At 43.9% G+C, this 23,321-nt stretch overlaps 1 protein-coding gene across 9 annotated transcripts in view; it reads left to right on the forward strand.

Annotated features, from left to right (window-relative positions):
- LOC126997489 (probable 3',5'-cyclic phosphodiesterase pde-5) overlaps nt 1–23,321 on the forward strand; it is a 164,627-nt gene that overhangs the window by 128,539 nt on the left and 12,767 nt on the right. For all 9 annotated transcript variants that reach the window (XM_050858592.1, XM_050858594.1, XM_050858593.1 and 6 more), the window contains 5 exons: nt 3,733–3,874; nt 4,598–4,830; nt 6,785–6,985; nt 18,056–18,269; nt 19,830–19,931. In XM_050858592.1, coding sequence (XP_050714549.1) covers nt 3,733–3,874; nt 4,598–4,830; nt 6,785–6,985; nt 18,056–18,269; nt 19,830–19,931 — 892 coding nt within the window. The remainder of the gene's footprint in view (nt 1–3,732; nt 3,875–4,597; nt 4,831–6,784; nt 6,986–18,055; nt 18,270–19,829; nt 19,932–23,321) is intronic.

Raw genomic sequence — 23,321 nt, forward strand, 5'->3', positions numbered from 1 at the left:
GACTTAAGACAAGGAAGCTACGGAAGAGTCAGACGAGTGAGTGAAAGAAGGAGAGTGTGTGTGAGGGGGTCGGAGATGCAAGACGAGGAAGCTGTGGAAGGGTCAAACGAGTGAGTGAGGGACAGAGAGAGAGAGAGAGATCGTGTGTGAAGGTGTGTGGGATGCAAGGCGAGGAAAGTATGGAAGGGTCAAACGGGTAAGAGAAAGACAGAGATCGTGTGTCTGAGGGGGTGAGGGATGCAAGATGAGGATGCCATGGAGGGGTTAGAGGGTGCAAAGAGAAAGATAAGAGAGAGATCGTGTGTCTGAGGGGGTGAGGGATGCAAGATGAGGATGCCATGGAGGGGTTAGAGGGTGCAAAGAGAAAGATGAGAGAGATCGTGTGTCTGAGGGGATGAGAGATGCAAGATGAGGATGCTATGGAAAGATAAGAGAGAGATCGTGTGTCTGAGGGGATGAGAGATGCAAGATGAGGATGCCATGGAGGGGTTAGAGGGTGCAAAGAGAAAGATAAGAGAGAGATCGTGTGTCTGAGGGGATGAGAGATGCAAGATGAGGATGCCATGGAGGAGTTAGAGGGTGCAAAGAGAAAGATAAGAGAGAGATCGTGTGTCTGAGGGGGTGAGGGATGCAAGACGAGGATGCCATGGAAGGATCGGGATGCATCGGTATAAGATCGTAAGAGGAAGACGTTGCAAGGAAATTGAAAAGGAAAACGGTAATGATGACGAAGAATAAGACGAAGTAAAAGAATGAAAGGAAGAAGAGTTTGAACCCATTTAGAACCAAGACAGGTGGAGAGGACAAGGCAGCGGATAAAGACAAGGTAGACGAAGATGAAAAAGAAAAGGAAGAAGTAAGAGAAGAACAGGAAAAAGGGAAAGAAGATCAGTAAGAAGTAAAAGACGAAAAGGAAGAATTAAAAGCAGAAGACCAAGAAATGTTTTTTTTTTCTTATTTTCTTCTTTATGTAAGGTCGTGGGACAAGCTTATTCATCGGCTGCCTGAAGAGACCTTTAACATTTCATTCATTTTTTATTCCTAGAGTTGATTAAAAATGTTCCCGTGGTTGAGAATTACAAAAAAAAAAAAATAATAAATAAATAAAAAAAGTTAGCGATAAGTGACGGTGAGCGATTGAAGACGAGGAAAAAGTAAAACAAATTAAAAAGTAAGGAACCGATAGGCCTAAGTGATTTGAGTAAAGTAGACAGCTTCCAGTAAACACGGACTCGGTAATGAGATGAGGGATTTAGTTGTAAGGCTTATGTGGCCGGGAAATGTGGGAAAGTAAGAAAGTAATGATGAATGATAACAATAAAGGAAAAAGTATATATATAAACACTATTTTTTTGTGGAGGAAGAAAAAAGCAAGAAAGGATTTATCTACTTGGAAAACGAATGGGGATAGGAAATGAGGGAAAGTAAATAATAAAGAAAAAATATATAAACACTAAATCGTGAGGAGGAAGAAAAACAAGAGAGGACTTACTTGGAAAACGCATGTGGATAGGAAATGAGAGGAAAGTAAAAAAAATGAAAAGTCTGGGAAAAGAAAAACATGAAATAAACAAGATAGACAACAGTAGGTAACCAAAAAAAAACTATACACACCAAATTTTGAGAAAGAAGAAAATAACAAGAAATAAACGAGATAAACGATGTCAAAACTTTATCGTTACATATTAAATCTAACGAAACCTTCCCGCTCATACTTTTTCCGTCTCTCTCTGGGGATATTTGAGAGTACTCGGCCTCTGCTGGTTGTATTTCCCTTTGCACTACTGAGGTTCTTATGAATAACTAAGCTATTAAAGAGGAGGGGAGCATACACTTCGGGGCAATGAGACTACGTGCGTGTCTTACTGTGGTTGAGATTGTGAGTAAGGTGGGAGTGTGTGTGTGTGTGTGTGTGTGTGTTGTGAATATAGAGTTAAAAGAGGAGGAAGAGGTCTTTGTGTGTCTTTGTAACCTCAGAGGAAATGACGTTAGTGAGTTAAGGATTACCAGTTAGACGGGCAAAGCGCTTACGACAAACTTGACGAAGAATAAGACGAAGTAAAAGAATGAAAGGAAGAAGAGTTTGAACCCATTTAGGACTAAGACAGGTGGAGAGGACAAGGCAGTGGATAAAGACAAGGTAGACGAAGATGAAAAAGAAGAGGAAGAAGTAAAAGAAGAACAGGAAAAAGTGAAAGAAGATCAGTAAGAAGTAAAAGACGAAGAGGAAGAATTAAAAGAAGAATTGTTTTAACAAATTTTGGAGGTATGTGTGTTGTAGATGGAGAGTTGAGTTAAAAGAGAGGAGAAATATCTTTGTTCGTCTTAGTATTCGCTTGAGTGGATGTAACAGCAGGGAAAATGAGGTTAGTGAGAAAGATTAAAGTGTGTGTTGAAGTCGAGAGTTAAGCGAGAAGCAAGATTGTAATTTCCCCGAGTCCATGCTTGAGTGGATGTGACAGTGAATAAAGGCGAAGAGAGACTACACTTTATGGGGAATGGTATAATTGCGCATGTTACTGTGGCGGTGTTAGAGGGTGAGATGAAAGTGTGAAGATGTGTGTGCGTGTTGGTGGGGAGAGTTGAGTTACAAGAGAAGCAGGATGTGATTCCCCTGGGCCATTGCTGGAGTAGGTTTAGCAGCAGATCAGATTGTGTTAGTCCGTGAGTTGGACGAGTGTGAAAGTCCGCGTGTGTGTTTAGGAAGATAATTGAGTTTAGAGAGAAGCGAGACGTTATTTCCCTGAGCATTTGCAAGAGAAGATGTAACAACAGAGAAGATTGTGTTAGCGACTGAGATGGAAGTTTGTGTCTGTGTTGAATAATTGGGTTTAGAAAGAAGCAAAGTGTTATTTCCCAGGCCCTTTGCTCGAAGTACATTAATCTTACGTAGCAGTGGAGAAGATTGAAACACATGATTTGTAGAAGGAGGGTGTAATGCAATGTACAAAGCGATGTGAACTTTAGTAGGATACGAGGCCTTAGTTATGAGCTTATGACAACGCAGAAAACGAGAAAGAAAAGCCAAAACGAGGGTTAAGCGTTAAGAACAACCTTTAATAAGAAAAGCCAAAACGAGGGTTAAGTGTTAAGAACAACCTTTAATTATCGACACGGGGACGCCCACAAAGATCCCGACTGCAACAATTACCGTACCTCAAATGAATCAGCCACTGCCATCTCTTCCAGCCTCTCGTTCTGTTTTATTTGTTGGAGCAGCGTTTAGCGTTCTTATTTTGTTGCTGTTTTTATTTACTCTCCTTCAACTGCCTCCCTTGCTGTAAAAAAAATAATGAGTCGTTCAGAGTGGGACCATTGCCTGAGAGGAGACCGAGAACAAACCTGAAAGTACATACCTCAGGCTACTCACTCAAGATTATTTTCCCTATATATAACAGTTTCCCTTTGATGTCGAACTAAAACTCATCATTCTTTCAACATATCCTCCTCTCCTCCTTTTATACGAACATCGTGCAATAATATCATCTTTTTATACCCTCTTACAATAAAAAAGCTCCACTCACCCCTAACACGCTTCACACACAACTCATCATTCTTTCAGTATACTCTCCTCTCCTCCTTTCATACGAGCAGCCTATTGGAAGCTCATTTTTTTACCCGTAGCCTAACCTCTGACCATAAAAAGTAAGCTCCACTCACCCCTAACACACGCTTCACATCTCTGTATTTCCATCGACTTTAACCTCCTCTCGCCTCGCTTCCCGCGCACAGGGAGGGGAACACTTCAACGTGGACCTGTCCGGTGGGTAGCGGCTCGTGGCTGTGCGGGTACGTGGCCAGCTCCCGCCAGGCCACCCGAGTGACCTGCCCCACCACCGACCCGAGGTTCCCCAAAGGATGCGCCTCCGCAGAGGTGAGTCATACTGTCACGTTCATTCTATCTATCCTTCCGCCAATAGAAGTCACACATTCGGCATCTTTTACATCTACCTCCTCTTTCTGATCCTCTTCTAGTATCACCACGATCATCACCTTATCCTTTTCTTCCTCCATCGCTAGAAGTCACACATTCGGCATCTTTTACATCTACCTCCTCTTCTTCCTTATTCCTCTTCTAGTATCACCACGATCATCACCTCCTCTTTCTCTTCCTCCATCGCTAGAGGTCACACATTCGTTAGCTCTTACCCGTCTCTTCTTTTTTCTCATCCTCTTTTAGTAACACGACCACTACCACCTCCTCCTCTTCTTCCTTTTTCTTCTCTTCCTCCTACACCTTCTCCTACCTTTTGTTCTATATTTTTTCCTCCAATCAAGCTTCTTCTCTTCCTCTCCTTCCTTCCAATAGTTTCTCATCTTACCTATCCCTTCACCACTAGGGGTTACCTATTCTGCAGTTCTCACCCTAATCAAACTGTGACAGGTAGCAATCCCATTCTTTTCCTTTCCCTCTTCTTCCTTCTTCTCGCCTTCAACATGTTTCCTGAGACTCCTTCCCCTCTCTTCCCGTCTTTTTCCTATCCAACCTCAACATATGTCCTTACCCTTTCCTCTCACAAGTCACAACCCTTCCTCTTCCTAACATCGGCATTTCCCTAACTCGCCCTGACTTCCTGTTTTCTAATGGCGACAACAGGAGCAAGACGTTCACCACCTCCTCGTGATGGCGGTGGTGCAGAGCGACGGGGAGCTGGCGGCGGTGCTGGAGCTGTACAGGCGGCGGGGGGGCGGCGAGGCGTTCCACACGGAGGATGAGGAGATCGTCAACTCGTACCTGGTGTGGGGAGGCATCGCCCTGCACTACGCCGAGCTCTACCACAGCATGGTGAAGCAACGCACGCTCAACGAGTTCATCCTCTCCGTCGTCAAGTGAGTTACAGGAGGAGGACGAGGAGGAGGACGAGGAGGAGGAGTTTGTTTGATAGGGGAGATGAAAAGGAGTCAGTCATAGGAGGAAAAAGGAAGGTAGAATACAGGAGAAGGAAAAACACAGAAGGAAAAGTAGAACATAATATAGGGAAGATAGGGAGGAAGAGAAGATAGAGGAGGAGGAGGAGGATAAGGAGTTTGTAGTAGGAAAGGGAAGATAAAAGGAGCCAGTCATGGAGAAGAAAGGAAGATGGAATACAGGAAAAGGAAGCGTAGAATTTAATATAGGGAAAAGAAGATGGAGGAGGAAGAGGAGGGGGAGGAGTTTGAGTGATAGGAAAGGGGAGATAGAAGTTTGTCAAAGAGAATAAAAAAAGGCAGAATAACAGAGAAGGAAGAGAAGTAAAATATAACATAGGGAGAAGATCGAAGAAGAGGTAAAAGATGATGTGAGTGAAATAGGAAAGAGAAAGGAGAACAGTCAAATGGATGAAAGAAAGGTAGAGTGGAGGAAGAGGAAGAGGAGCAGCCTGTCATATATGGAGAATAAGGAAAAGTAGAGGAAGAGGAAGTGGATGTTACAGAGGAAAAGGCGAAATGTGGAGGAGAAGAGAAAAAGAAAGAGGAAGAGGAGGAGAAAAAGAAAGAGAAAAGCCAGACTGAAGAAGAGAATGGAAAAAAAAGTGGTAAGTAACAGAGGAAAAGGCGAAATGTGGAGGAGAAAGAGAAAAAGAGAGGCAGAGAAGGAGAAAAGAGGAAGAAAAGATAAACTGAAGAAGAGAATGGAAAAGAAAAGGCGGTAAGTAACAGAGGAAAAGGCGGAAGGTGGAGGAGAAGAGAAAAAGAAAGAGGAAGAGGAGGAGAAAAAGAGGAAGAAAAGTTAAACTGAAGAAGAGAATGGAAAAAAAAGGCGGTAAGTAACATAGGAAAAGGCGGAAGGTGGAGGAGAAGAGAAAAAGAAAGAGGAAGAGAGGGAGAAAAAGAGGAAGAAAAGCTAAACTGAAGAAGAGAATGGAAAAAAAAAGTGGTAAGTAACATAGGAAAAAGCGAAAGGTGGAGGAGGAAGAGAAAAAGGAACAGGAAGAAGAGGAGGAGGAGGAGGAGGAGGAGGAGGAGAAAGCCAGACTGAAGAAGAGAATGAAAAATAAAAGGCGGTAAGTAACACAGAAAAAGGCGGAAGGTGGAGGAGGAAGAGAAAAAGGAACAGGAAGAAGGGGAGGAGGAGGAGGAGAAGGAGAAAGCCAGACTGAAGAAGAGAATGAAAAAGAAAACATGGTAAAAATGCGCTAGGGACGAGGACGAGGAAGGGAAGATGAAGGTGATGGCGGAGGTGATAGGGACGGTCGTACAAGGAGAGGGAGAGAAAGAAGACGAGGAGGCAGATGGTCTTATTTTCCTTTTCGCCCTTTGATACTTACAGTGACAACGGAACAGAAATACGCCTGGCCATAATAAGAGCCATCGATCAAAGGTGTGAGAGAGAGAGAGAGAGAGAGAGAGTGTTCAAACAAGCCTTTCATTTCCTTTTATCACGCCCCACAGACGCAGGATTCGTATTCACAAAGTGGAAAACTCAATTACACTTCTCTATCTATCTATCCATCTCTCTCTCTCTCTCTCTCTCTCTCTCTCTCACCTTCACCCTCACAACCCTTTACTTCTTTCTCTTTTCCCTTCACAAATCGATCTTCCAGGATACGGTAAGCATTGTCTACCTATCTATCTAACTATCTCTCTATCTCTTTATCTATCTACCTATCTAACACCGTCATAGCCATTACCCAACCCTCACAACCCGTTTTCTTTCTCTCTCCCTTCCCAGATCGATCTTCCAGGATACGGTAAGCATTGTCTAACTATCTATCTATCTATCTCTAGCTAACTACCTATCTAACACCGTCATAGCCATTACCAAACCCTCACAACCCGTTTTCTTTCTCCTCTCCCTTCCCAGATCGATCTTCCAGGATATGGTCAGCATGGACACGCTCATTATGAAGGTGATGAACTTTGCCCAGAAACTCGTGAACGCCGACCGCGCTTCCCTCTTCCTCGTCGACTCCAAGAACAAGCAACTCTACGCCCGCATCTTCGACATGGGCAGCGAGTTCACGGAAGACAACCCCCCGCAGTCGCAGTCCTTCAAGGAGATCAGGTGAGGGCGTGAGAGCAGGTGTGAGAGTGAGGGAGATGCAGGTGTGTGAGCAGGTGTGTGGGAGAGAGAGAGGAAGAAGGAAATGAAGTAAGAGAAAGGGGAGAAGATGAGAAAATGAAGAAGGAAGAAGAGGAAGGGATTAAGAAAGAGGAAGGGGAAAAGGGAATGAAGAAAGAGGGGAGAGGAGAAGGAAATGAAGAAGGAAGAAGAGGAAGGAATTAAGAAAGAGGAAGGGGGAAAGGAAATTAAGACAGCAAGAGGGGAGAGGAGAAGGAAATGAGGAATGGAGAAAAGAAAGAAGGAAATTAAGTAAGAGAGAGGATAGGGTGGAAGGAAATGAAGAAGGAAGAAGGGGAAGGATTAAGAAAGAGGGAGGGGAAAGGAAATTAAGACAGAAAGAGGGGAGAAGGGAAGGAAATTAAGAAGGAAGAAGAGGAAGAAGGAAATTAAGTAAGAGAGAGGGAAGGGTGGATGGGACAAGAAGAAAGAAAAATGGAAGGGGGGAAGGAAATGGAGAAGGAAAGAGGGGAACGGGGGATGGAAACGAGGAGAGAAAGGGGGGAGGAGGGAATGAGATAAAATAGAAAGGGAGATTAAAAAGGAAACTAAGAAAGAGAAGGGAACTTGTGAGGGAGAAAAAAGGAGTAGCATATATTTGAAGGTGAAAATGAAGTAAAGAAAAAGAAACAACTTACTTAGCGAAATACTGAGAGGGAGAAATGACAATAGTTAAAGAGAAAAGTGTGAAAAAATGGGGTTACCTATTAGATATGTGTGGGTGAGAGATGAGTGCATGAGAGATGAATAGTGTAAGATATGAGTGAGTGGGGAACAGTCACATTACCATCCCCAAACACAGAGTAACATTTGGGCCAGTCAAACACGGCAACTCTACGAAGGGAGAAGTACACAGTTACCCTTAAATGAGACGGTCAAGGTTGCCAAGGCGTCTGTAAGGGAAATGAAAGGGAAATCACTCACGTAACAGATGGAGGGGGGAAGGAAGCGGGGCATGACACAAGTGGGGGAGGAGGGGAAGGGAGGAGGAGGAAATGAAGGATGATGATGGTCTGCTGGAAAGAGGGGAATGGGAAAGGAAATGGAGAAAGAAGGGAGGGAGGAAGGAATGAAGAAGAGACTGATAAAGAAGGAAATGAAAAGAGAAAGAGGGGAGAGGAGAAGGAAATGGAGAAGGAAGAAAAGGAAGGGATTAAGAAAGAGGGAGGGGAAAGGAAATGAAGAAATAAAAAGGGGAGAGAAGAAGGAAATGACGAAGGGAGAAGAGGAAGAAGGAAATGAAGAAAGAGAGAGGAGAGAGAGGAAGGAAACGAAGAAAGAGGGGGGGTGGAAAGGAAAAGAAGAAGGAAAGAGGGGACGAGGGAAGGAAACAAAGAGAGAGAGGGGAGTAGGAGAAGGAAATTAAGAAGGAAGGAAAATAAAAAGGAAATCAAGAAAGAGAAGGAAACTTGAGAGAGGAAAAAAAGGGTAACATATATATGAAAGAGAAAGTAAAGTAGAGAAAAAGAAAAGAAAATGAGTTTGTGAAAGTGAAGGAGAAATGAATAGTAAAAGAGAAAAGTGTGATAAAAAGAGGAGCAAGAAAAGAACCACAAACCACACGAGACAGCAAAGGAGTGTGATACAAAAAATTAAACCAATAAAAACAAAAACGGGAACTTATGGGATGGTAAGAACCCGTCGTGGCGTGAGGGGGAAATGAGCAGGTAATCAAGAGGAAGGAGAGAAGGAGGGAAGGAGGGAAGGAGGGAGGGAAAAGTAAAGGGTGTGTGAGGAGGAAGGGGAGGCTGGAAGCGTTTGTGGGGACGCCAGGTGACAAACGAGACGGGACATGGGAGATAATTAGATGCAGGCAGGTGTGAGGGAGGCAGGGAAAGGTGTGTGAAAAGGTATATAGTGAGAGAGAGAGAGAGAGAGAGAGAGAGAGAGAGAGAGAACGACAGGGAACGAAAGAGAATGACAGAAAGGGAAAGAGGGAGAGGAAAAAAGACGTAAAGAAACAGGGAAAGAGAGACAGGGAAAGAGAGACAGGAAAAGACAGAGAGAGAGAGAGAGAGAGGCTGCACGAGTTCACTAGGCCTATATAATGCAGCTCCTGTAAACCTAACCTCACCTAATCTCCCTATCCATGAACTCATCAAACGTTTTCTCTGCTGTATCTATCCCATTGGCACTCACAAAATTACTACTAGGCCTGTTCCGCTCATCATCCACTCTATACGCAAACAAACTCTTGCCTACATCCTTGTTGAATCTGAATCTATCTAGCTTATACCCATTGCTACGTGTCCTACCCGGTTCTCTTACCACCAGAACCTCAAGAACATCACCCTTATTAGAGCCCTTCATCCATTTTAAACTTCAAGTCTCTCCGCACCCTTCGCCTCTCCAGAGAATGCAGATTTTAATTTTTACGCAAGTCTGTCCTAACATTGCAGAATTCTCAACCCATGAATATTTTGTGTCATCCTCCTCTGTCTACCTTTACCTTATTACCTGTCTGTCACTTCCATCCTAAACTCCCAGCTTCTCCGTTTCCTGCTTCATATATAGATTCCTTAACCCGTCCGCTGCGATTGGCATGGATTTCACCTTCACTGGTAGCCTGGTAACATTATAGTCCCAGGTCTTTCTCTGCCTCTGTGGTGGATAGTGCAGAGTTTCCCATGTGGTATTGGTGTGCTGGATATTCCCTCCCAATGTACAGGACTTAATCTTTTTCTTCATTGAATTGTAGCAGCCACTTTTTGCTTCATTCCTGTTGCTTGGTGATATCTTCTTGTGGGAAATCCGCAGTCGGGGGGTTAAGGTCTCAGCATTTCTTTTTATATCTATCTTGACTATCCCTTTCCCTCGTCTAGATTATCCCCTTTAACTTTCTATATTTCCTAGTCATCCTTCTTTTCCCTCTTTCTCTCATTTCATAACTCCTTTACTTTCTGTTTTCTTCCCTTTTCTAATTTCTTCCGTCTTCTCTCGTCTCCTAAAGTCCCCCCCCCTCCTCCTCCTCCTCAACTCCCCTACAACGCAATAATTAGTTCGCTCACGTAATTGTCTAAGGCTAAATGTTCACCTCTTGATTAACACGAAGCCATTTCCAATTCTCTCTCTCTCTCACTCTCTCTCTCTCTCTCTCTCTCTCTCTCTCTCTCTCTCTCTCTCTCTCTCTCTCTCTCTCTCTCTCTCATATAGACGTAACGAGCATAATATTGATTGGTATGAGTTTCCGTTTGTCTGTGCAGCGCCGAGCATTGTTTGTTGCCATAGAAACAATCATCATCATCATCATCATTAGCAGTAGTAGAAGAGGTGGTGATAACAACAACAACAACAACAACAACAACAACAATTTCACAGCCTTTGTCTCTCTATCTCACTGCCTAAACTTCTCCTCCTCCTCCTCCTCCTCCTCCTCCAAAGTTCATCCCTTCCTCCATCCCAGTTTTCCTCCCATCCTTCCTTTCCTCCCTTTTTCTCCCTTCCTTCCTGATTTTCCTCCATTTTCCTTCTCTTCCTCTCCATTCCAATCCTCCTCCTTCCCTTCCTTACTTCTTCCTTTCTTCTCTCTTCCTTTCCACTATTCCTTTCCCTCCCATCCTCTTTATCTCCCTTCCTCCCTTTCCCCTTCCCTCAGACTCTACCTTTCCCATCCTCCCTCAAGTCTCCCCTCTCCCCGTCTCCATCCTTGCCTCCCTTCCCCCTTCACCCCTCGTCCCTTCCCTTCCCTTCCCTCCGACTCTCCCTTCCCTTTCCTCCTTCGAGTCTTCCCTCCCCTTCTGATAACCTTTCTTTCGTTTCCAACCTTGCCTCCTCTTCCCCTCCCTTCCCCTGAGTTCCCCTCCCACTCCCTTCCCCTCATTCCTTCTCTCCCTTTCCCTTCCTCCCTAGAGTCTTCCTCCTCCTCCGTCTGTCAACCTTTCTTTCGTCTCCAACCTTGCCTCCCCTTCCCGTCCCTTTCCCCGCATTCCCCTCATTCCTCCTCTCTCCCTTCCCCTTCCTCCCTCGAGTCTTCCTCCTCCTCCTCCTCCTGTCAACCTTCCTTTCGTCTCCATCCCATCCACCCTTCCCCTTCCCCTTCCCTCCCTCCTTCCCCCTTCCTTCGCGAACTACTCTCTGCTGATGCGTCGTTCCAGAGCAGTAATTAGTCCTCAGATAATTAACAAAGAATCACGGACTGGAAATAAGACGAAGGGAAGATGCAATTGGGAGGACGAAGATGATGATTAGGAAAAGGAGGTGAAAGAAGACGAAAAAGATTAGGATGAGGAAGATTAGAAAGACGAGGTGAATGAGAGGACGAAGACGATGAGCAAAACAATGTAAAAGGGGAAGAAAAAGAGGAGGATGAGGAAGATTAGGAGGAGAAGGAGAAGGACGAGGACGAAGACGATGAGGAAAAGGAAGTGAAAGAAGACAAAAAAGATCAGGATGAGGAAGATTTAGAGATGACGAGGACGAGGACGAGGTGGAGAGGACGAAGAGACGAGGATGAAGAGGAGAGGATGCAAGAGGGTGGACGAGGACGATGAGGAAAAGGAAGTGAAAGAAGACGAAAAGAGACTAGGATGAGGAAGACTGAGGAAGAGGAGGACGAGGAGAGGACGAAAACGATGACAAAAAAATATAATCAAAGAAGAAAAAGACAAGAACGAGGATGATTAGAAGGAGGAAACGAGGAGGAAGCCGAGGACGAGGACGAGGAAGGGTCTTGAGTGGCGTCCTGTGTTGAGGGGAAGAGGAGTTCGGTGGGGAAGATGAAAAGGGGAAGCGAGGGACGGAGGAATGTGGGGATGAAGGGCGGACGGTGAAGTGGAGAGGGGATGGGGTTGTGGCCTTTGTTCCTGCGGAGAGAGAGAGAGAGGGGGGGGGGGGGGGGGCCGAAGAGGAAATAATTAGGTTAGTGGAGAAGGAATCAGGAGAGAAAGGCTGAATGGTACGAAGGTATATAGGAAGAAAGGAAGGGAAGAGAGGCAACGAAGAATAGGAGAGAATAAATGAAGATGGTTACGCAGGGAAAAGTGTTATTGAAGGAAGGAAAGAAGGACAGAAAAGAGGAAAGAAAGGGTTATTAAAGCAGTAGAAGGGAAGGGAGGAAGGAAGAGAGAAGGAGAGCGGCATATAAACAGAAAAAAAGATGATGGCGCTGGGAAAAGTGTCATTGAAGGAAGGAATGGAGGAAAAGAAAAGAGGGAAGAAAGGGTTATTAAAACAGTAGAAAGGAAGGGAGGAAGGAAAGAAGAGAAGGAGAGGGGCATAATAACAGAAAGAACGATGTATTAGAACGAAAGAAAGGGTGAGAAACGAGGATGGCAGGAAAAAATGAAGGATGACGGAAAATAAAAGCAAAAAACATGATTATATAAAAAAAGGAGTAAGAAACAACGAACCAGGCAAAGAAAATGGAAGCAAGGGAAAAGGACAGTAAAATAAGGTAGAAATATCATAAGAAAAAGATGGAAAAGGCGCAAGTAAATAATTATGAAAAGAAGAAAAACAGGAAGAAAAAACGTAAGAAGGAAGAAAAACTGAACCTTGAAAACAATGAAAGAAAGAAGACATAAGACAGACTAAAGAGACTAAGTTAAGGAAGCAAGGAGGGAAGATAAGGAGGAAGGGAGAGAGGGAGAGACTAGGGTCGTATTTTAAGTCATTTCGTCGTCCAAAAACACAAATTTGACAAGGCTTTCCTAGGAGTCGTGGGCATTTCCAGGAGTAGTTTTATGACCCTGGTGGTAGTGTGACCCTTCTTCTATACTACGAAACTGAAGAAACGCTCATTAGAACCCTACTGACCCCTTCTTTGACCTTTAGCAATAGTTGACGTGAGAAGAGGAAGTGTCTTATAATACCAAACACTAGTGGGTCGTATTGCTAAAGATTTCAGGGCCCAAAAACACATATTTGACAAGGCTTTCGTAGGAGTTTGGGGCATATTCAGGGATAGTTTTATGGCCCTGGTGGTAGTTTGACCTTTCCTCTGTGTCGTGAACCTAAAGAAACACTCATTAGAACCCGACTGAATCCCTCTTTGACCTTTAGAAGTAGCTGACGAGAGAAGAGAAATTGTTTTATATTACCGACCTAGGAGACATGGAGGCACGGAGAGAGATGCAGGGGTGGAGGGAGGGAGCAACAGGGGTCATGCACCAAAATGAGGTAAAGTAAGGTACACCAAGTCCAGATTGCCTCCCTGCCCAAGTTCCCGCCTCCTAAACTTCCCTCGCCAACTTATATCGAAGGAATGAACTGCGCAACGCCCCGATTCCGTGCCCATCACCGTGAGGCACAACGCAATATGAAGGGGTCATATTATAAGTCATTTCGTGATCCAAAAACACAAATTTGACAAGGCTTTCGTAGGCGTTGCGAGCATTTCCAGGAGTAGTTTTATGACCCTGGTGGTAGTGTGACCCTTCTCTCTCTCTCTCAAGTGTCCACATAGCAGGTTCCAACTCTGTCTGTCTTTGTCTCTGTCTTTCTATCTGTCAATATGTCTATCTATCTAGCTATCTGAGGAGCACCATGGGAGGAGTGTCCACATTTCAGGTTCCAACTCTGTCTCTGTCTCTGTCTTTCTATCTATCTGTCAATCTGTCTGTCTATCTATCTAGCTATCTGAGGAGCGCCATGGGAGTATAAACACAACAGATTCCAACTTCATTCAAACGCATTCACCTTAGTTGTGATGGAGTTCGTGAGTTCGACGGGGTGATATAGAGGAGAAGGAAGAGGAGGAGGAGGAAGAGGAGGAGGAGGAGGAGGAGGAGGAGGAGGAGGAGGAGGATCAACACCCAGAGAGATGATCTAAACCTCAATCTCCCTATAAGCAAAATATAAAAACCTTGACGACAAAATAAAGAGAAAGGATTAGAAGAATAAAATCTGCGAAGTAGGTAAAGAGGATGGAAGCAAAGAAAATAGGAGGACTAAAGTAAGATAGATATAACGTTGGAAAAATATAGGAACAGAGAAAGTAACAGCGGTATGGAGGAATATGGATGTTACCGTATAGATTTAGGTCGTATATTATTAAATGGTTGAGGACGGAGAGGGAAAAATGGATAAAAAGAAGCCTCAGAAGTATACAAGATAGGATATTATAGAAGATTGGTTATTTATTTTCAAGCCGCGACGTAGTATATTGAGGTATCTACTACAAGGAAAGAATAATGGGGTCTTCAGGGAAATTTTCAGCGTGTTTTCGTCTTGGGGAGAAGTAGAAGACAACGCTGAGGCTTTGTGTGTGTTGTCGCTTGTATGGAAATTTATACAACAGCGGGGAGCCAATCTCAATCTCTCTCTCTCTCTCTCTCTCTCTCTCTCTCTCTCTCTCTCTCTCTCTCTCTCTCTCCTTACCTGCCGTCAACAAGGTAAGACAAGGCAAGGTAAGGTAAGACGGAGCTCAAACTTTCCTAAACACGTTTCGCATCATTAGCCTTCCCGATGGAGCAGCTTCCGCCTTCAAGAGATCTTTAATAAACTAAAACCAACACATTCTATCACTTATCTTTGCTTTGTATTCCTTCTCTCGTGCACCGCCTGAAGAAAACTGTCAAAAGCAAAAATTGGAAAGTTTCGTTTAGTCGGCGCAACATCTGAGGTCATATGCCGGAGAGAGACAGAGGGGGAAGTAATTATAGGAGAATGGAACAGATCCCAGGAGACGGGACACAACCCCCGATTAATACCTGGTACCCATTCACTTCTGGGTGGACAGGGGCGTAGGGTACCGGAAAAGGCGCCCAAATTTTTCCACTCCGCCCAGGATTGTCAAGAGCAACATTTGAGATTAGAGCCCGTATTATCCGACGCTTTTGACTCTCACGATTAATGTTTGTAAAGGCATGAGTGTCTTTTTCACGCTCATGGTGATCCCAAACTACCCCTAGACTCATACAACGACCGATGGGAATACTCATAACCTCTACGAAAGCCTTGTCAGATGTGGGTGTGTAAGCCTCGAAGTGTTTGAAAATATGGAACTAGGAGTCTTGACACGACGGTACATAGCAACGTCGTTTAGTTGGAGAATCAACGATCTTAGATACTGCATTTACCACGATTTTGGGTCTATGCTTACAGTACTAAAAGTCATTCAATTGATCGGAGTGCACATAACATTAGAGGCTCAAGGACGCAAGCAACATACAACCTATTAAACCACATGTCCAATACCTCAGATAGAAGTGGAAGATGGTGATACACTGAAAACTCTCGATAACTCGGTAAAAGTGAGGAAGATGGACAGATCGATAAAACAGTTGGGAGAAAATGGGATGCAAGGATTGGCGACTAGGAGAGGGTTGAAAGAAACCTTATCACTGTCCGGAAGAAAGAAATGCAATCTCCCTTACGAGCAGGTATTTGCGTCACTCTCTCTCTCTCTCTCTCTCTCTCTCTCTCTCTCTCTCAGCCAGTCTCTGCATCGCTTCCTGTTTATCACACATGCAGGAGCGAGAGCCATTTGCATTTTCAATTTTACCGGATTCCCTTCCACCTCCTGAAGATTCTAATAACGGCGCCCTCTATTGGAATCTCCTCTTCTCCCCGCCCCCCTCTACCCCTACATATCTGCATAGCAATGGCCTTTACCTCCCCATCACCCTCCTCCTCTTCCTCCTCCATGTTGTGCAAGAGGAAAGAGACCTCGGGGTCACCATCAGCAGTGACTTGGAACAAACAAAACACTGCAAGTCCGCCTGTAAGAAAGCCAATACAATGCTTGGGTTCATAGCGAGGAACTTCGAATACAAGACGCCGGGAGTTATGTTATCCTTGTACAATTCGCTGGTAAGGCCCCACCTGGAATACGCCGTGCAATTCTGGTCTCCTAATTACAAGAAAGACATTGAATTACTTGAGAGAGTACAGCGCCGCGCCACGAAGATGATACCATCACTGAGGACGAAACCCTATGAAGAACGATTCGAGCGACTCAGCCTCTTCACGTTGGAAAAGAGATGACTACGGGGAGACATGATACAAGTCTTTAAGTACCTGAACAAGCTCAGCAACGTTGATCACTCCAAACTCTTCACGCTACAAACTAACCTGAGAACAAGAAACAACGGAAAAACAATTCAAGCAAAGTGATGCAATACCGACATCGGTAGGAGTTATTTCTCGAATAGAGTTGTTCGCCACTGGAACAGCCTTCCTGCAGAAGTGATTGGCGCACAGACCATCAACTCCTTCAAGAAACGCATTGATCGCCACTTTGCTGCATCGGGAGTGAACTGAACGTTCCCAAGAGTAGGTACACAAGTGCTTTAATCCTTCCCTGCAAACCACTCCTATGGCAAACGGATTGATTGAATCACTGAACGCAGGCAGTCTAGTAATGAGCCAACAGGCTTCCTGCTGCCTGCTAGTCCATGTTTCCATGTTTCCTCCTCCTCCTCCTCCTCTTCCTCCTTCACGACGAGCAACCAAACAAATTCCAGCGCTCCGAAACTTGCCATATGACGAGCGTTTAAAGCGTTTAGATATGTTTTCCCTAAAAAAGTGAAGGATAAGAGGGGACTTAATTGAAGTGTTCAAAATCCTTAATGGAATCGACATCATTAAACCAGATAGTCTATTTCAGAGAGACACCAACACAATAACACGCAGCAACGGTATGAAGTTAAAGGGAAACCGATGTAACACATTGGTGCGCAAAAGTTTTTTTCAATAATAGAGTCGTCGATCACTGGAATAGACTCCCACCGTCAGTAGTTAGCGCACAGAGTATCAATAGCTTCAAGTCTTCATTGGATAAGTACTTCAGGGATATAAGACTATACTGACCCTTCTTCGCATGTTTTCAGACATATTGCAGCAAGACGTCAACCTAAATCCATATTATTCTCCCCCACAACCTAGATTGCAAGTAGCGTAAGTTAACAATAGAGTAAAGCAACAGTTAATGTCCGCATGACAGGTGGAGTGAGGTGTGGGTGCAGTAAGGTGACAGGTTACTGGTGCCGTGCCTAGTACCGCCGGTAAAACGAGGATCAAGCCTCCACCTGTGCCCCTGAAACTACACCTCACCCATCGTGAGTATTAGGGGGGATCCTGAGGCTGCCCTGTGTAGGCCACTCGGCCTCTTCCAGTATCCTTGTGTTTCTTTGTTCTTATGTTCTTATGTAATGAAGTCATTTTCCCCCACAGCTTAGGTTACCAGTAGTGTAAGTTAAGGGTAGTAATTTCCTCTTATTTCTCTCTTTACTGTAAAATTTCCATGTCCCTTTCTTCCTTAAAGGTACATGGTGTTCTCTTCTAACTATTTCCTGCCGGCACGTTGCCGGAGGGAGAGGTGGGTGGGGAGGGGCCTTCATATTTTCTGTCCTGTTCTACCACACGTAGATTACTAGTAGTAGCGGTAGTAAACAGACACCCTCGCCATAGACCGATAGGTCTTCTGGTGTCTGTTCTTCCTATGTATTCCTATGTATTCCTCCTCCTCCTACGTCATCTCCAGATTCGCATAACAGCGCCTTCCAACTTCATCGTCCTTCTCTTGTAGCGTCTCCCCCTCCTCCTCTTCCTCCTCCTCCTCTTTCTCTTTCTCCTCCTTCTCTTCCCCTTCCTTCCATTTATCCTCGATTTCCGTGAAAGAAATAACTCAAAATCCTCAAACTCTTCATCTTTCTCTCAATCCAACATCTTATTTCCTCCTCCACCTCCTCCTTCTATTCCTTCTCCTCCTCCTTTTCGTTACATTCATCTACTTTCCTCAACTTATCCTCATCCTCATCCTCTTCTTATAATCCACTACATTTCCTTCCCTTCTTCCTCCTCCTCCTCCTCCTCTTACTTTTCGTCACACTCTCTTCATCTACTTTCCTCAACTTATCATCATCCTCTTATAATCCACTATATTTCCTTCCCTTCTTCTTCCTCCTCCTCCTCCTCCTCGTCCTTTTCGTCACACTCTCTTCATCTACTTCCCTCAACTTGTCCTCATCCTCATCCTCCAGTCCACTACATTTTCGCCTCTTCTTCCTCCTCCTCCTCCTTCTCCTACATTCCCCTTTCATCCCATTCCCAACCTCTGCGTCTCCCCTTCAGGTTCGCCATCGGGAAAGGAATCGCCGGCATCGTGGCCCAGAACGGGGAGGTCCTCAACATCCCGGACGCCTACGCCGACCCTCGCTTCAACCGGACCGTCGACCAACTCACAGGCTACGTCACCAAGTCCATCCTGTGCATGCCCATCTTCATCCGCGGGAACGTGATCGGCGTGATGCAGATGGTGAACAAAGCATCGGGGGTGTTCAACAAGGTGGGTGTGGAGGGCTGGTTAGGGTGGGTTGAGTGGGGGTGAGGATGGGGCGGGGAGGGTCAGGTTAGGTTAGGTTAGGTTAGGTTAGGGTAGGATAGGGTAGGGTAGGTTAAGGAAGGGAAGGGAAGGGAAGGGTAGGGTAGCGTAGGATAGGGTAGGGTGGGGTAAGGTAGGGTAGGTTAGGTTAGGTTAGGGAAGGGAAGGGTAGGGTAGGGCAGGGTAGGGTAGGGTAGGTTTGGTTGTGTTGAGGTTTGGATGAATTGGATTGAATTAGATTGGATTGGGATAGGTTAGGTTAAGATGAGGTGGGTTGTGTTGGGTTAGCTAAGGTTAGGTTAGGTTGAGTTGGGGTTAGGTTAGGTTAATTAAAGTTAGAGTAAGGTGGAGTTGGAGAAGTGTGTGTGTCTCTGTGTGTGTGTGTGTGTGTGTGTGTGTGTGTGTGTGTGTGTGTGTGTGTGTGTGTGTGTGTGTGTGTGTGTGTGTGTGTGTGTGTGTGTGTAATGAGCGAATAAAAAGCCCTACCCTAATACAAAACAACTCCATTAATCCAGAATAACTGATGGTCTGGAAAAAACATATCACATACACGAAAATAACATACATAATTAGAAACTGTTTTTGCGAAGAGGGAGAAGAATCATTAACTCCACTACTGACGTCTATATATTGTTCCTAGGTCATTAATTTCCCTCTTGACCTCCTTGGTTTTTTTTCTATTGCTTTCCTGACTTCTACAACATAGTCCCCCCTCTTGTTCTTCGGTTTTCTTTATCGTCCTCCTTAGTTCCTTCAATACAACACTCACCATTGCTCCTCTACATCTCTCCCTCTTTTGTTCTTATATTTTGTTTTCACAGTTATTTCATTTCATTCTTTCCAGCCTTTTATAACACAGTCCCCCCTCCTGTCCTTCGGCTTCTTTATCGTTCTCCTTAGTTCCTTCAATACTACTCCCACTTTCTCCTCTACATCTTTCCCTCTTTTTTTTCACAGCTATTTCATTTCCTTCGTCCCAGCCTTTTACAACACTTCTACCTCCCCCCCCCCTCCCTTCCTGTCCTTCGGCTTCTTTGTCTTCTCTTTTTAGTTCCTTCAATATTACTTTTCTCCACTATTGAATTCGCCTCCCTTCCCCTCTTTCAATATTTTCCTTCATCCCTTTGTCGCCGCCATAAGTTTTTTTTTTCTACACTTTTTCCCCGTCACCAATTTTTTTTCCTCCTCTCCCTTCGTTGTCTTCCTTCTATTGTCTTTTTTATGTTCGCTGTTTTTTTTTCTCCCACTTCCTTTCAGAGAACAAATTTTCCTCCACTTTACTTTCAAAACTTTTCCTTTACCACTTGATTGTCTTTCTCCTTTCTTTTTCCCTGGAATTCTTTACTCTCTCCAACTCCTTACATCGTCCTTCACCTTTGTTTTCTCTCTATTTTCTTCAATCTTTCGTCATCACTCATTCCACTTACTTCACCTCTAATCCTCCTCCCTGCTCCCTCACTTCTACCTCCCTCCCGTTTCAGATTCAAGTTTGTCTCGTTTCAGCTTCGAGTTTCTGTGTTTCAGGAGGACGAGGAGTCGTTCCAAATGTTCGCCATCTACTGCGGTCTCGCCCTCCACCACGCGAAGCTGTACGACAAGATCCGACGCTCCGAACAGAAGTACAAGGTGATTCACTCGTTCACTCGCGTCCCCACTCTCTCTCTCTCTCTCTCTCTCTCTCTCTCTCTGGTAAAATACAGTGATCCTTTATTAATTTCCGTAGTTTGATTGCTTCTTTTACGGGTGACTCTTTTTAGGTGTTATTTTTCCTACGTTGTTTTTTTTACCTCTGTGTGTATAATGAGGCTTACTTACTTATTACTTAAATGGCACAGATATCCCTAAGTCAGCATTCATCATTCAGATATTTGCACCTAGCTTCAACGGTTAGGTTTGAATATGAAAAGCAAAACAATTAAATTAGATATGAATAGTGTTTTAAGTCACCACCAACTCTGCCGGTAACGTAGGTTCAAAAAAATGTCCCTTACACCTGATCTACGTTTGAACCTCAGAAGAAAAGCACAAGATGGACAAATAAAAATGGATAGAATAGTTAACGTGGCCGAAAGCCTATAAAAATGCAGTTACGATAAAAATTCACCTAAATATAGATGATTGCATTGCTCTAAATACAAAATATACAGAAAGATGAACAAATTGCTATAAAAAAGTAAGTACAAAAACGCGTATAAGTAGATTAATACCTACTTAAGTAGATCAAAAGGCATCCATATTTACATTGTTAAAAGCCTACTTCATTAATCCGGCATAAAATTTTCCCGCCAATATTCCCGTCAAGGCTTATGTTGCACGGTTTACCCACGATAAGGGCTTCAATTAACTAATGACCTTTTAGTAACGTCATTATGTACATACGGCGTGGCTGCGAGGCTTGATAGGGAGGGGGAGGAGAATAATATGATAATGACTGTGGTAGTAGACGTAGTAGCAGAAAGAGAATAGTAGTAGTGGTAGTAGTAGTAGTAGTAGTAGTAGTAGTAGTAGAAGTAGTAGTAGGCAAACGGGGGAGGAGATGAAAATGGTTGTAGTGGTAAAGTAGTAATAGTAGTAGTAGTAGTAGTAGTAGTAGTAGTAGTAGTAGGCAAAAGGGGGCGGAGATGAAAATGGTTGTAATGGTAAAGTAGTAATAGTAGTAGTAGTAGTAGTAGTAGTAGTAGTAGAGGTATCAACGTAACACAACCACGAAATATTTGACATGCTGTACGAATTCAGGGGCCTGTTAAAGTTTGGAAGGGAATATATTTAAAATCACCACAAAAACACGCTCATTAAAGTTAACGTTAAATCAGTAAAAAAAAAAAAAAAAACGCCTGTGAAACTACATATTTACCGTAATGGAAAAAAAAATACGTTAAGCGCGCCAAAGGTTATCACAATCCTCAAAGTCAATCCGGTGCTATGTCGAGCAAAAAACAGACTAATCACCTCAAAGGCAAACAATAAACAGCTTACCTTTCAACTGAGCTTTTCCCTTGCTGGCGTAGGTACAATCTGCGTGGGGGCCAGCAGGTTACTATGGTGATGGTGGAGGTGGTGGCGGTGGCGGGGACAGGCTCTTCGGGACCTTGATAGCGCAGGAGGACGGCACACTATTAGATCTTGACCAGGATACCCGACGATTTCGTGTGTGTACCGCTAATAAAATTTTGATATGACCATCGCTTGTTTTCAGGTCTCGTAGGATCAACACAATTTAAATCTCACTTCGTTTCATATATATACCCGGGGACTCACTATCACGAAGACATATACGACCATCACTTACTTGTTTTCAGGTCTAGAAGGATCAACACAATTTAAATCTCACTTCGTTTCATATATACTCGGGCACTCACTATCACGAAGACAAATACGACCATCACTTACTTGTTTTCAGGTCTCGAAGGATCAACACAATTTAAATCTCACTTCGTTTCATATATACTCGGGCACTCACTATCACGAAGACAAATACGACCATCACTTACTTGTTTTCAGGTCTCGAAGGATCAACACAATTTAAATCTCACTTCGTTTCATATATACTCGGGCACTCACTATCACGAAGACTGATTATCATTATCGCTCGCATTACGGAACATACTCGAGCACTCACATGTAATCGCCGGTCACTATATTGAGGAACGTTCACACAAGCCTCGTTGGTAGCGGAAGGCAGTAGGCTATACATTTAAATCTTGACTGGAGTACCCGCCAATTATATAGTTCTACGTAAAGTACCGTTCACTGTTGTTTCATATTCCGTACGATTATCACTATCACTGGCATTACTCGAACACTCATAACCGGTCACTGTCACGAGCCATGTTTTTATGTACGGTACGGTTATCACTATCACTCGTATAATGTTCCATCCTCGAGCACTCACATGTAATTGCTCACTAACTCTATCACGAGGAAGGAGTGGAGAGGCAGGGAGGGCATAGTGCAGGAGAGGAGGCGAGGAGGAAACGGTTGGATGGCTGAGGCGTCTGAGTTAACCTAATATTACAGTCGCTTGCTTCACACACTCATCATTCTCCTACTCTTCGTCCTCTCAGCACACTCCACTTATCCGTCCAGCAAGTTTGAACGGCAGAATAATACCGAGTGATACGGTGGCGAGGCGAGGAAGAAACGGTTGGATGGCTGGGGCGTTTCAACAAGCTCATACACGTCTGAGTTTAAATAATATTACACTCGCCTACGTAACCAACTCTTCTCCTCTCTCGGTCCTCCCAGCACACCCCGTTTACCCATCCAGCAGTCACTAACGATCATTTTAACGAGGTAGTTTGGTAGTTTTTCAGACTCGTTCATTTCCCTTACATAAACGCTCACTATGTCGTTGTCGATATAGATCGTTATATATATATATATATATATATATATATATATATATATATATATATATATATATATATATATATATATATATATATATATATATATATATATATATATATATATATATATATATATATATATATATATATATATATATATATATATATATATATATATATATATATATATAAATATATATATATATATATATATATATATATATATATATATATATATATATATTGTATTGAAGTGCAGTGCAGTGCCGGCTGAGCGGTGCGTGCCGCCGCGTCAACAGAGCCTTTCAGGGGATGCCTCGTTTCTAATTTGAGCGTGTCTTCACCTTGTCGGGTTATCCCGGGTCGACAGCAAAGCGGGGGCTCGGGAGGACTTCAAAGGCGGGGACACGTGCCTCGCATGAAGTGCGATTCATGCAATTTAGGTGTGGAAGCTCTTGACGGGAGGGTTCGTTGACTCCAAGGGGATTTACTGTTCATGGAGCGTCATTCTGCTGGAAAGGGTACTATGGCCACGTGGCCACAAACATTGATGATGATAAGTAAATATGAATAGGAAAAAGTCAGTTTCCTTTAATAAGTACGTGCATAAAGAGCACTGTGTGTAATATGTCTAAAATATTTGCCCTGAAATCTGTAGCCGAACACT

The sequence above is a fragment of the Eriocheir sinensis genome, chromosome 12 (genome assembly GCF_024679095.1).
Source record: "Eriocheir sinensis breed Jianghai 21 chromosome 12, ASM2467909v1, whole genome shotgun sequence".
NCBI classification, from domain to species: domain Eukaryota; kingdom Metazoa; phylum Arthropoda; class Malacostraca; order Decapoda; family Varunidae; genus Eriocheir; species Eriocheir sinensis.